The 14,743-nt window shown below is 43.9% G+C and overlaps 1 protein-coding gene across 3 annotated transcripts in view; it reads left to right on the forward strand.

The window, feature by feature from the left end:
- TRADD (TNFRSF1A associated via death domain) overlaps positions 1-13,653 on the forward strand; it is a 293,800-nt gene extending 280,147 nt beyond the window's left edge. For 2 of the 3 annotated variants that reach the window (XM_033942436.1, XM_033942437.1), the window contains exon 5: positions 13,210-13,653. In XM_033942436.1, the coding sequence (XP_033798327.1) occupies positions 13,210-13,547 (338 nt within the window). In that variant the 3' untranslated portion in view covers positions 13,548-13,653. The remainder of the gene's footprint in view (positions 1-13,209) is intronic. The other variant, XR_004539247.1, reaches the window with a different exon arrangement.
- The last annotated feature ends 1,090 nt before the right edge of the window (positions 13,654-14,743 follow it).

The raw sequence follows: 14,743 nt of genomic DNA on the forward strand, positions 1-14,743 counted from the left end.
GAGCCCTTTCAAGTTCCAGCGCTGGTGAGAAGTCGAGGTCCAGAAATTTAGGGAGCCAGGTCGTTATAAACATAAGGGTGTCAGTACCCTCGGCCCCCTCCGGGACTCCGAGGATACGCAAGTTGGATCTTCGGCTACGGTTAGCCATATCTTCCAGCTCCGATGAAAGTTTCAAGATGGTCGCAGAATTAGAATGAATCACTGGAACATCTTTCTCAACCGCCGATACTCTATTGGCAAGGAGATCGAAATGCTGTTGTGAGGCGGCTAATTGTGAGTGGATCGTTTCGAGCTCTATGCGCATATCTTTTGATATATCAATATGCGACTTCATTAGCGATTTGATACCTTGAAGTTCTGTGAGTATCGGGTCACTTTCTTCCACGAGGTCCGTCGTCGAGCCGCTCTTATCGGGTGAAGGAGGAGCGGACTTGAGACGTTTATTAGAAGGCAAAGCTTCCTATTTGTTTTTCTTGGAAGCCATTAGGACCAGCGATCACCGGAAGGTAAATAGCTCCGTTTTAAAAAGTATATAGTAATAGTTGGTAACAGCGAAATGATGCGATTATCTAAGCAGGAAGTGGGAGCTTAAAGCTCACGCAGCCATGCTGTCTAAGCCCAAACCGGAAGTCATGGCCGTTTATTTTTAACGATGTTTTCGCTATTTTGTCATTGGGGCTTGCCAAAAAGACTTTTGTTTTCTCTGTGTTTAGTTTTAGTTTGAAGCTGGTGGTCCATTTTTCGATTTCTATCTTAGTGTGTGAGAGGTTATCTATAGTTTCATTTATGATGTCATTTAAGGGGATTAGGATGGATATATCGTCTGCGTACATATTGTGCTTTAAGTTTAATTTTTGTAGTAGGTGACCTAAGGATGCGAGGTAGATGTTGAATAAGGTGGGTGATAGAGGGGAGCCTTGGGGCACCCCTGATGGGTTTTTCCATAGGTTGGAGTAATTTCCGTTGCTGGTTACTCAGTATGATCTGTTTGTTAGGAATTCATGGAACCATTTCATTACCTTTCCCGAGATTCCTATTGCGTCAAGGCACAGTAGCATGATTTCGTGGTGTACTAGGTCGAATGCACTGCTAAGGTCTAGTTGCAGAATCAATGCGCTTTTGCCGATGCTGAAAAGATCATAGAGGTGGTTTAGTATGGAAGCTATGACAGTTTCTGTGCTGTATCCTTTCCTGAAGCCTGATTGTTGTTCATTGAGGGTGTTGAATTTGTCTAGGTAGTCTGTTAGTTGTAGGTTGACCAATCCTTCCTGTAGTTTTGTGAAAAGGGAAATGCTTGCTATGGGTCTGTAATTGGATGTTAGTGCGGTTGCGGTTTTTTGATCTTTGGGGATAGGAGTAATTAGTATGTGTCCCATATCCTCGTTTAATGTTCCGTTTGTAAGGGCAGTTGTTAATCAAGTGAATAGTTCCATTTTGAAGTCAGGGGGGCAACTGTCATGATTTTAGAGGAGCATTCGTCAAGTAGGCAATTTGATTTGGTGTATTTGTTGAATAAACTTAGGAACTGGTGCCAGTTTGGGAAGTCGAAGTAATCCCAATTCACGTCTGCTCTGGGATCCTGGTCATGGGGTTCAAGGTATTGAAGTGTATTGGTTATGGGTATGGGAAGAGTAGTTCTTAGGTCAGTGATTTTATTTTTTAAAAAGTTAGCTAGGGATTGAGAAGATGGGGTGCTCTCATTGTCCTTTTTCAGGATTTGTGTTGTGTCTGTTAACGTTTTTACTAGTTTTTTTTGTTAGAAGAAAGGCTACCTAATTACCCTCTTCCCAAACCCCCCACCCATTCCCCTTCCAGGACTGCATTAAGAAAATTTAAGGCCTACCTAATAAAGCACAACTTTGAGCAGTGGGTGTCATTGTATTTAACAATGGTTGCCAAATCATGAGTAACATTTTACCCTGTTAGCGGGCTTTTAATTTGATGCCTAGGTTTATTTAACATGATGTATGTCAAGTTTGTTTGCATGTTTTTAGTAGTGATCTTTTTTGTATGATTTATATTTCATTTGGATGTTTTATCATTAATTTTAATATATATGATTTAAATTTGACTGTTTTAATCAACAGGGCAGCCTTGTGCTGTGAACAAGGCTGCCCTGTGAACTTCAATAAGATAAGTTGCTCAACATTTCATATTCTGCTCTTTTCACTGGTTTTCAGCATTATATCTGCTTAATTTCTCTTCTCCTCCCTGTTTCTTACTTAAAAAAAACAAAAAAAGCACAAAAAAATAAACCCTTCTCTTTCCTCTGTTAAATCTTATTTCCTCTTCCTCTTCATAGGAATAAGGGTAAGACTTTATTAACTCTAATTAAATCCTGGTGCCTGTGGCTCAGGGTGACTAAAGTAGGGAAAATCCTGTTATAAATCCTGTGTTTTAGGGTAGCCACTGATTTGTTATAGAACCTGCATTTCTGTTTAAAATACTGTGTTTTAGGTGGTATAGAGCCTATATTTCTGACTTACTAGTTTTTAGCCAATGTGTCTGATTAGGTGGAGAAGGGAGGGGCTCTGATTTACTTCTAAGGTTAACTGCTTTATCTTTGGGACAGTGCTGTGAACAAGGCTGCCCTGTGAACTTGAATAAGATAAATTGCTCAACATTTCATATTCTGCTCTTTTCACTGGTTTTCAGCATTATATCTGCTTAATTTCTCTTCTCCTCCCTGTTTCTTACTTAAAAAAAAAAAAGCACAAAAAAATAAACCCTTCTCTTTCCTCTGTTAAATCTTATTTCCTCTTCCTCTTCATAGGAATAAGGGTAAGACTTATAGTCCCACCATATATAGAGACCCAAATAATCAGGACTACTCAAATCAAGTCACTTCACAACCAATCAAGTTGACCTTTATTCTATGCAATCACTGTGGTGCTTTATTTCCAAGACATACTATTTGGAGGCTTAAGGCTTGCCCCATCTGTCTTCAACTTGCTAGTATTAAGGAGGAGCTCTGCAAACTTAAACAGGAATTGAATACAATTAAAGCAGCTTTCATCACTCCACAAAATCATACCAACTTACCACCTCTACCTCAAAGAATAAAACAGCCCAGGAATAAATGGATCACAGTAGGCTCAGGAAGACTGCGACATGTAACACAGAAACATCCACCTTTACAAATTTTACCTCTACAGAATTCCTTCGCTCCACTAGTGCACTGCGATACTCAAGAAAACAGAAGGGAGGTGGGACTGGAACCAATGAAGGTAACTGAAGAGAGCAAGCACACCCTAAGCAAAAATAAAAAGGCCAAAACCAGAAAACTATTACTGTTGGAGGATTCCATCATCAGAGGCATTAACCTTGGAACACAAGGCGAGGAGACCAAAATAGTGAAATGTCTTCCAGGATCCTCAGCTACCAGGAGTTCCAGGCAAATACAGACTATAATTAAGGAAGAAACTAAGGATTTTAACACTGATGTTGTCATCCATCTGGGAACAAATGACCTGGTCAACAACTCCACACTTGCAGCACCGAAAGCTTTTCGGGAGCTTGGTGAGGAAACCTTTTGTAAACACTTTAGCTTTTTCTGAAATACTGCCTGCATATGGAAAGGGAGAGCAAAGAGTGAAAAACACAGAGGACTTTAATAGATGGCTCAAAGCCTGGTGTCATCAAGAAGATGGGGAAATACATGGATGGACAAGAAGCTATATTGCACTGATGGGCTACATATTACTACAGCAGAAAAAAGAAACCTTGCAGAGAAATTTAGACAATATTTTTCCAGGCATTTAAACTAGAAGGTGGGGGGGTGGTGTATGTACAAAGGAAAATTATAGAGACTACCCCCGGCAAAAGAAAAGATGTGATAGTAGTAAAGACTGCAACATAAGCAATATCAGCAACTCATTTCTTAGTATTGCAACGGAAAGTGAAACGTCACAAAAATCCATACGAAAAAGGAGATTATCACTGAAAAATAGCTGGAAAGTGATGACCACAAATGCTCGCACTCTAAGCAACAAAGTTAATGATCTGCAAGCCCTGATGTTAGAGGCAGATCTAGATATTGTCGCTATCATAGAGACATGGTTCAGTGAATCACATGGATGGGATGCAAACATACCAGGATATAATCTTTTTAGGAAGGACAGAGATGGTCAGAAAGGTGGAGGAGTAGCTCTCTATGTAAAGATCAATATCCAAGCGACCGAAATGCAAGGGACCTGGGGAGAGGAAGAAGCGATATGAATTGCTTTGAAAAGAGAAGATGGTACTTCTATCTATGTGGGTGTAGTCTACAGACCTCCGACTCAATCGCAGCAAATTGATAAGGATCTGATTGTGGATATCCAAAAGTTTGGAGGGAAAGAGGAGGTTCTGCTGTTAGGAGATTTCAACCTGCCGGATGCGGACTGGAATGTTCCGTCTGCAGAATCGGAAAGAAGTAGGGAGATTGTGGATGCCTTTCAAGAGGCTCTGCTCAGACAAATGGCGACGGAACCCACAAGGGAAAAAGCGATATTGGGTCTGGTCCTCACAAATGGAGAGAGTATCTCTAATGTTCGAGTGGGTGCTCACCTGGGAAGTAGCGATCATCAAACGGTTTGGTTTGATATAACGGCTAAAGTGGAGAGCGGCCGCACGAAACTTAAAGTCCTAGATTTCAAACGTACGGATTTTAATGCTATGGGAGAGTACCTGAAGAAAGAGCTATTAGGATGGGAGGACATAAGAGAAGTGGAAAGACAGTGGTCTAAGCTGAAAGGAGCGATAAAAATGGCTACGGACCTTTATGTGAAGAAAATCAATAAAAACAAGAGAAAAAGGAAGCCGATATGGTTCTCCAACCTAGTAGCTAAGAAAATAAAGGCGAAAGAGTTGGCGTTCGTGAAATATAAAAAAAAAACAAGAAGAGGAGAGCAGTGTTATTCATGCTCTCCCCCCCATGAATAACACTTTAATCAACTCCTCGAACAACACCTACCAAAATGATTCAGATCCCTACATAAGCATCTACCACCTGTATCCAATACCTCTACTCCTTCAATGTTAGATAACTTTCTTCTTTTACCCGAATATATTGTTATTTCCCACTGTATCCTGTAATTACCTGATTCTTGCTATGTAATTTTATCGGAAAAATTCCCCACTGTATCCTGAACCACCTGTATCCAATACCTCTACTCCTTCAAAGTTAGATAACTTTCTTCTTTCACCCGAATATACTGTTATTCCCCTCTGTATCCTGTAATTACCTTCAATGTTAGGTAACTCCCTTCGGTTACCCGAATATATTGTTATTTCCCACTGTATCCTGTAATTACCGGATTCTTGCTATGTAATTTTATCGGAAAAAATTCCCCACTGTATCCTTTAATAACCTCAATGTTATGTAACTCTCTTCTGTTACCTGAATTTAATGTTATTCCCCACTGTATCCTGTAATTACCTGAATCTTGCTATGTAACTCTCTCGGATAAATTCCTGATATCTTTAAATTTGTAACATTCTACCATAACATGTAACTTACTTGAATCATTGTTTATGTAATTCTCTCGGTAATGTCCAGATCTCTTCTAATTGTAATCCGCTTAGAACCGCAAGGCACAAGCGGAATAGAAATCACTAATGTAATGTAATGTAATGAGCCTCACTTCAGTTGTTGGAAAAATAATGGAAGTGTTGCTGAAAGGATAGTGTACTTCCTTGAATCTAATGGGTTACAGGATCCGAGGCAACATGGCTTTACAAAAGGTAAATCGTGCCAAATGAACCTGATTGAATTTTTTGATTGGGTGACCAGAGAGCTGGATCGAGGACATATGCTAGATGTAATTTACTTGGATTTCTGCAAAGCCTTTGATACAGTTCCTCATAGGAGGCTGTTGAACAAATTTGAAGGGCTGAAGTTAGGACCTAAAGTGGTGAACTGGGTCAGAAACTGGCTGTCGGACAGACGTCAGAGGGTGGTGGTTAATGGAAGTCGCTCGAAGGAAGGAAAGGTGAGTAGTGGAGTCCCTCAATGTCCAATGTGGTACGGACAAGAGGACATGGGCTGAAGCTAAGGGGGGACAAGTTCAAGACAAATATCAGGAAGTTCTGCTTCACGCAACGAGTGGTGGACACCTGGAATGCTGTCCCAGAAGAGGTAATTACGGAATCCACCATTCTAGGATTTAAGGGTAAGTTAGATGTACATCTCCTTATGAGTGGCATGAAGTGACATGGGTAGGGGTAGGCTAGATGCACTTCTCTTTACGAGAAGCTTGGAACGATATGGGGACCAAAACTATGCCAGGGTGCGGATCGCCGGACATGATGGACCTAGGGTCTGTTCCGGAGATGGTGTTATGTTCTTATGTTCTTATCAGTGCTGGGGCCAATCCTGTTCAATATGTTTGTGAGTGACATTGCTGAAGGGTTAGAAGGAAAAGTGTGCCTTTTTGCAGATGATACCAAGATTTGTAACAGAGTAGACACCGAAGAGAGAGTGGAAAATATGAAAAAGGATCTGCAAAGTTAGAGGAATGGTCTAATGCCTAGCAACTAAAATTCAATGCAAAGAAATGCAGAGTAATGCATTTGGGGATTAATAATAGGAAGGAACCGTATATGCTGGGAGGACAGAAGCTGATATGCACGGACGGGGAGAGGGACCTTGGGGTGATAGTGTCCGAAGATCTAAAGGTGAAAAAACAGTGTGACAAGGCAGTGGCTGCTGCCAGAAGGATGCTGGGCTGTATAAAGAGAGGCGTAGTCAGTAGAAGGAAGAAGGTGTTGATGCCCCTGTACAGGTCATTGGTAAGGCCCCACTTGGAGTATTGTGTTCAATTTTGGAGACCGTATCTAGCGAAGGACGTAAGAAGACTTGAGGCGGTCCAGAGGAGGGCGACGAAAATGATAGAAGGCTTGCGCCAGAAGACGTATGAGGAGAGACTGGAAGCCCTGAATATGTATACCCTAGAGGAAAGGAGAGACAGGGGAGATATGATTCAGACGTTCAAATACTTGAAGGGTATTAACGTAGAACAAAATCTTTTTCAGAGAAAGGAAAATGGTAAAACCAGAGGACATAATTTGAGGTTGAGGGGTGGTAGATTCAAAGGCAATGTTAGGAAATTCTACTTTACGGAGAGGGTGGTGGATGCCTGGAATGCGCTCCCGAGAGAGGTGGTGGAGAGTAAAACTGTGACTGAGTTCAAAGAAGCTTGGGATGTGCAATCTATCATTTTCTGACCTTATTTCTCAAGTAGTATCTTGCTCATTTTATTACCTGCGAGAACTCCGAAAAATAAAGAACTGCTTTTCAGAGTCAGACTTTGCCCAACTACTCTATGCCTTAGTACTCTCGCATGGATTACTGCAATGCGCTATTCAACGGTCTCACGGTGAAGAACATACAATGTCTCCAGCATGTTCAAAATGCAGCGATCAGGCTTCTGAAAAACTTCCGTGCCTCCCAAGCTCTAGCGTCGGCTCACTGGATACCTGTAGCCAAACGTTGTGTCTTCAAGAGCCTGATGCTAGCATTCAAATCATTACATGACATGACACCGGCCTACGTAATGACTAAGGTTCCTCCATATTGTCACACACCCGGTACTGGATAGTCAGAATGGCTACCGGGCAGTGTGCAAAATAATAGTCCCGAGCGTGCCTTCTTAATGTAGAAGGGTCCTGCTGGCATTAATAACAGTGCAATGAACATTCACCAAAACACCAAAAACAAACCAAGTGTTCTGAATGAGAGCAAGCTTTAATAAGGCAGTTTCATTGAATTAGCAGTGCTGCCAGAACAAATACTGCTTCTCAAAACAGGCTTGCTAACAAACCCAAAATGGGAGGCCTTGCAAAAGGCAGGCCTCTGCCTTTCCCAGATAAGTGCAAAGACCCGGTTCATGAATAAATTCACAGTCCTTGCTTCACAGTTCAAAACAAAACTATAGCAATGTTGAGAATCAATCTTTCACAGTCTTTAAATTCAGCTTGTCAAAGAGTTCCTCTATTTCAATCCAGAACACTGGACTCGCCTGGCCTGCAACAGGCTTTCCACACCAGCTCTATAAGCAGGTGGGGGAGGGGTGCAGCTGAGTCCACATTAATACCAATTATCAAAACTGGCCCCACAATCCCAACCCAAAGATCTTCGGGGACTCACCCCACATGGAGGAACTTCAGCATGGACGCACTGACTGACCAGTTCAGGGTCCTGGGACGAAAGCTGAAGCGGAGTACCCGGAGGATAGCATTCTCAGAGATCCTGCCTGTACCTAGAGCAGATGCAAAGAGGCAGGCAGACCTCCAAGCTGTGAATGCATGGTTGAGGAGATGGTGCCAGGAGGAGGGCTTCCGATTTGTGAGGAACTGGACGTCCTTCTGGGGAAAGAGCAAACTCTACCGGCGGGACGGCCTGCACCTGAGCACAACGGGAACCAGACTACTGGCAACCAATTTGAGGAAGGAGATCGAGAAGGCTTTAAACTGAGGAGAGGGGGAAAGCCGACAGCTGATCTGATGTTGACGCTTCGGACAACAGCATCCAGAACAGATGCTGAACGGGCAGACTGCAGGGAGGAAACGGAGGGACTGGAAGATCTACAAATCAGACAGCGAGGGAAACACCAGGTAAAGGGAGCTTGCTGGGAAAAGACTAAGGGGCATGGGGACACAGAGGGACTGGGTGGCATAAGGGCGAAAGCCGAGGGTAACATAGAGGCACCACAAGACAAGGGGGATCAAACAGAGGCTCAAGGGATGACAGCCCAGGAGGGGGCCGGTAGGGCCAAAAATCCCAGAGGAAAAGCGGGAAAGTGGGGTGGCAGGAATGTGGGGAAGCTGAAAGCTAAGAGGGTAAAGGCTGAGGGGAAAGCAGAAACACAGAAAGCGGGAAAACTGCCAGAAATCCAAGGGCAAGTGGACCAGGTAAATGCAGAGGTGGAAGAAAAACGAAGGGACCTGCGGTGCTTATACGCAAATGCAAGAAGCCTCACGGCCAAGATGGGCGAACTAGAAGTCGTCGCCAAGGGGGAGGACCTGGATATAATTGGAATTGTAGAAACCTGGTGGACAGAGGAAAATCAATGGGATATAGCGCTGCCGGGGTACAAGCTCTATAGGAAGGACAGGACCCACAAAAAGGGGGGAGGCATAGCACTATATATAAAAGAATCTATCCACTCGGTCGGGATGGACATGGCAACGAAGGCAGAGGGGCTGGAATCGCTGTGGGTCAAATTACCGGAAAACAAGGGTGCGGGCATAAAACTGGGGCTGTACTATCGACCACCTGGTACGCCAGAGGGAGTCGGACACGACTTGGAAACGGAATTGAGACAGGAGTGCAGGACTGGAAGTGTAACAGTGATGGGGGACTTCAACTACCCAGGGATAGACTGGAGTACGGGTCACTCCAACTGCACTAGGGAGACAGGATTTGTAGAAGCTGTGAAGGACTGCTTCATGGAGCAACTAGTCAAAGAACCGACACGAGGGGGTACTACTCTTGACCTCATCCTAAACGGATTAGGGGGGCCTGCAAGAGGGGTAGAAGTGGGAGGACCACTAGGAAACAGTGATCACAACACTATCAGATTCACATTAGAAAGGGGGACACCCATAGTTAGGAGGACCGCAACAACTGCGCTGAACTTCAAGAAAGGGAACTACGTTGCTATGAGGGAAATGGTGGGGAGGAAGCTCAGAAACATCTTTATGAAGGAGACAGTGGGAAGCGCCTGGACCCTACTCAGGGACACCCTGCAGGAAGCACAGAGAATGTACATCCCCAATTTCAGGAAAGGCTGCAAGAACAAGCGATCAAAGGACCCGGTTTGGATGTCATCAGAGGTAAAGAGAGCAATAAACGACAAAAAAGTATCTTTCCAGAGATGGAAAAAGGACCCAACAGAGGAAAATCACCAGGCGCACAAAAATTGCCAAAAGGAATGCCACCGGGAGGTTAGAAAAGCAAAAGAGAAATACGAAGAGGGGCTGGCCAAGGAGGCGAAAAACTTCAAGGCATTCTTCAGTTACGTTAAGGGGAAGCGACCAGCGAGAGAGGAGGTAGGGCCGTTGGACGATGGGGACAAGAAGGGAGTGATCAAGGAGGATAAAGAAGTAGCTGAGAGGTTGAACACGTTCTTCTCGTCGGTCTTCACGAGCGAAGACACATCTACTATACCAGACTCAGAGGAGCTCACGAGTAGGGAACAGGCTGAAAAACTAGAGCACATAAAGGTAAGTAGGGAGGATGTCCTCAAACAGATAGACAGGTTAAAATGCGGCAAATCACCGGGCCCGGACGGGATCCACCCAAGGGTCCTGAAAGAACTAAGACAGGAAATAGCGGGCACAATCCAACATGTTTGCAACCTATCCTTGAAAACTGGTGAGGTGCCAGAGGACTGGAAATTGGCAAATGTCACACCGATATTCAAGAAGGGATCGAGGGGTGACCCCGGGAACTACAGGCCGGTGAGCCTGACTTCAATAATAGGGAAGATGGTGGAAACTATGATCAAGGAAGGCATTAGCGAGCACATCGAGAGAAATGGCCTACTGAGAACAAGCCAGCACGGATTCTGCAAGGGAAGGTCGTGCCTAACGAACCTTCTGTACTTCTTTGAGGGAATAAGCAGTCGGATGGACAATGGGGAACCCATAGACATCATTTACCTCGACTTTCAAAAGGCTTTCGACAAGGTACCACATGAAAGGCTACTTAAGAAACTGTGGAACCACGGGGTGGGAGGGGATGTGCACAGATGGATCAAGCACTGGTTGTCGGGTAGACTGCAGAGGGTTGGAGTAAAGGGTCAATATTCTGATTGGCGGGGAGTCACGAGCGGTGTGCCACAGGGATCGGTGCTGGGGCCTTTACTCTTTAACATATTCATCAATGACCTGGAAAAGGAGGCAAAGTGTGAGGTTATAAAATTCGCAGACGATACCAAACTGTGCGGCAGAGTTAAGACCAGGGAGGAGTGTGAGGACCTACAAAGGGACCTGGACAAGCTGGAAGACTGGGCAAACAAATGGCAAATGCGATTCAACGTGGACAAATGCAAGGTCATGCATATAGGGAAAAAGAACCCATTGTTCAGCTACAAATTAGGGGGGGTATTGTTGGGAGACAGCAGACTCGAGAGAGACTTGGGTGTGCTGGTGGATGCATCACTGAAGCCATCTGCACAGTGCGCAGCAGCCTCGAAAAAAGCCAACAGGATGCTGGGCATCATAAAGAGGGGCATAGTAACCAGAACACGGGAAGTCATCATGCCATTGTATCGAGCGATGGTGCGTCCACATCTGGAATACTGCGTTCAGTATTGGTCGCCGCACCTCAAGAAGGACATGGCGGTACTTGAGAGAGTCCAAAGGAGAGCAACGAAAATGGTTAAAGGGCTGGAACACTGCTCATACGCTGAGAGGCTGGATAGGCTGGGGCTCTTCTCTCTGGAGAAAAGGAGACTCAGGGGAGATATGATAGAGACCTTCAAGATCATGAGGGGCATTGAGAGGGTGGATAGGGACAGATTCTTCAGACTGAAGGGGACAGCAAATACGAGGGGGCATTCTGAGAAACTGAAGGGAGACAGGTTCAAAACAAATGCAAGGAAGTTTTTTTTCACCCAAAGGGTCGTGGACACTTGGAATGCGCTACCGGAGGAAGTGATCAGGCAGAGTACGGTACAGGGATTCAAGCAGGGATTGGATGGATTCCTGAGGGATAGAGGGATCATGGGATACTGAGGGAGGAACTGGTAGGTAACACGGGTATAAGAAGTTAACCAGGAAATGAGTAAACCAACCTGGTCGTGCATGTGTAGACCGGAGGGCTAGGACTTCGATAGGAAGGCAGGACTTAAATGGGAAACCAAGGTGGCAGGGGAGCCCCTTCTGATGATTCGGACAGGTCTTGACCTGTTCTTGGGCCACCGCGGGAGCGGACTGCTGGGCAGGATGGACCTGTGGTCTGACCCGACAGAGGCACTGCTTATGTTCTTATGTTCTTACCCTCAGTTAAGTTCCAAGTCTCCTGCAAGCAGTAGCAAAAGAAAACATCACTGCTCTGGAAAGTTTAAAAAACAAAAATGCTGAGCTTCAGTAGCAAGCCCAGCCCTGCTCACTTATTGGCAGCAGCAAATCCAAACTGGCAAGAGAGAAAAACAACACTTAACTCTCATCCATAAGTTCCTCAGCAGGTTCCATAGAAGTGTCCATATCTTCTGTAGAAGGAAGGCTGGATAATTGGCTGGCTCCAGGGAAGGTTTCTAGTTCTTCCATCTCAATCTCATTCTCCAGGTGAGAGGGAGGAGAACTGGCTCTGAAGACCTTCCCTTCCCTTGGCTCAGGAGCTACTAATTTAAGCTTCCTGGATTGCTGGGCTTTCTCCTGAGCCCTAATTAGTTTCAGCAGCTGAGCAATTCCAGCATTAGGCTGACTTCTGGGCTGTTCCTTCCTACCGGCTATCTCAGGTTCCTTAAGGCTATTCCTATGGCATTCCCCCTCCCCCCTGAGTCCCTGCACAAAGTCAGACTTTTTATGCTCAGCAACTTTGGGGCTAACAGAACTACTGCACTGATCTGCTCTTTTCAGCTGCAGTCTAGTAGTTTGGGGATTCCTACCTGGGACAAGCCTAGCTCTAGGGCTGGGGTTGTTACAATATGTGCCAAACCGGTCTGTCCACTCCCAGGGTGAAATATGCCTCAAAACGCCCCCTGATCGTGCCCTTCAACTGCAAAGTGACGGTCCTACTCCCACTTCATACTGAGTCACTGGAATCAACTGCCCCTGCAGATCAAATTCCTTGAAGGACTCCTCAGCTTTAGAAAAGCAATAAAAGCATACCTCTTTACCTAAACCTTGACAAATAGACTATATATTGGTACTAGAACCAGTATGTGTCACATAAGGATAACTTGTAACATACACTGTAACTTTCTGTGTGTCAAACTAGGTATAACTTGTACTGGAAACCTTGCATCATAAGGACAACCATAGCAAATTGTAGCCAGTAGACTGTATATTATTTTAGTATCAAGTTAGGATAAAAACGTAAACTTGTACGTAAACTTCTAATTATGTATGTTAAACATGTAACCTGTTCTGAGCTCTTTGGGGCAATGGACTAAAAAACGAATTGAATTAAATAAATAAATAAATAAAATAAGAGTAGTTTGGAGCATGATATGGCTAGCCTTCTGACCTTGTTGCTTTCCATTTTTATGTTGCTTCCAGTTAATAGGCCACTTACATCTGAAGACCACCAAAAATTTGCCAGATCTGTGGGCAGAAAGTGGAAGGAAGTGGGCCGGTCCCTACAGAAAACCTGCCATGCACTTGAAGACCCTGCAATTGATAACTTAGCATATGAACATGAGAGGGATGGCCTATATGAGCAGGCATACCAGCTGCTCCTCAAGTTCATCCATTCTGAAGGGAAAAAGGCCACTATACAGAGACTTGTTATAGCACTGGAGGAAAACAGTCTTACACATCTTGCAGAAGAACTTCTAGGAATTCACCAGAATAAAAAGTTTCTAGGATCTTCTACTCCTAGAGTATCCTTAACCTAATCTACATTTGAAGAATTATCACTTCATTCAGAAGATTCTGTTCCACAACCAAAGAGGCAGATACCCTTCAAATAGGGAATATGCAGAATAAAATTTTGTGCCTTAATTTTTTGGTTTCTAATTTTTTGATGCAGTATATAAGTAACTTGCTACTGAATTTTTTATTACCCGAATGGTTAGTTCCACATGTGGCATGAGAAATTCCTAATTCCACAGAATGGTTAGTTCCACTAGTGGCATGAGAAATTCCTAAATTGGGCATAAATGTCATTTTATTTGCAGTATCATATTTTATATGATACTGTATCATATTTTATATGATACTGTATCATATTTTATATGATACACCAATTATTTAAAAATAAGTATATTTCTTGAGTACCATTTTAAGAGTTGTCTTTTCTCTTTGCAAGGATTCTGTTTCTTTTGATATAATTCTATACACATACACAGTGGAACCACAAAACACTCACTGACTTAGAGAATGACATGGGGGAAAAATTTGTCCGTCTCCGTGAGCTCATCCCCGTCCCTGCAAGCTCAGTGCCCGTCAACCATCTGATCCCATTCCAGTGTTCTCCCCAGAAATTTTTTCCAGCCGAATGGCACGAAAAAGTAGCCTGGTGGGATGGGGAAATTTGGTGGTGGAGAAAATTAAAGGGTCATTTTACTAAGGCATGCTATGGATGCGCTAGCCATTTTAGTGTGTGCTAAAACGGCTAGCGTGCCTTAGTAAAAGGACCCTTAAATGTGCACTATTTTTATTAGTTAATTGTTATTAATTATTTTCCAATGCTCAATATGACTTTCTTTTTTAAGGTTTGACACTTAGGCAGTGTTCCAGTAGCATATAAACCACCTTTGAAAAAAAAGTAATGCAGATTCTCATTGCGAATAACTACTGGCCAGTATCAAACCTTCCAATTCTTTCAAAACTACCATACTTAAGAGAGTGGTATTCAACCAACTTCAAACTCATTTTGAATCAGTTAATGCATTGCATCCCCAGCAATCTGTTTTTTGTTTAAGACATAGAACAGAGACAGTAGTTCCTGCCTTACGGCTCCTTATACAAACTGCGATAGCAATTCTGCCACAGCAAATGCACTGTAGCCCATAGGAATTGAATGGACTTTGGTGCATTTGGCATGGGAGAATTGCTACTGTAGCTTTGTAAAAGGGGCCCTTCTCAACTT

This window comes from Geotrypetes seraphini, chromosome 4, assembly GCF_902459505.1.
Source record: "Geotrypetes seraphini chromosome 4, aGeoSer1.1, whole genome shotgun sequence".
Classification (NCBI taxonomy): Eukaryota; Metazoa; Chordata; class Amphibia; order Gymnophiona; family Dermophiidae; genus Geotrypetes; species Geotrypetes seraphini.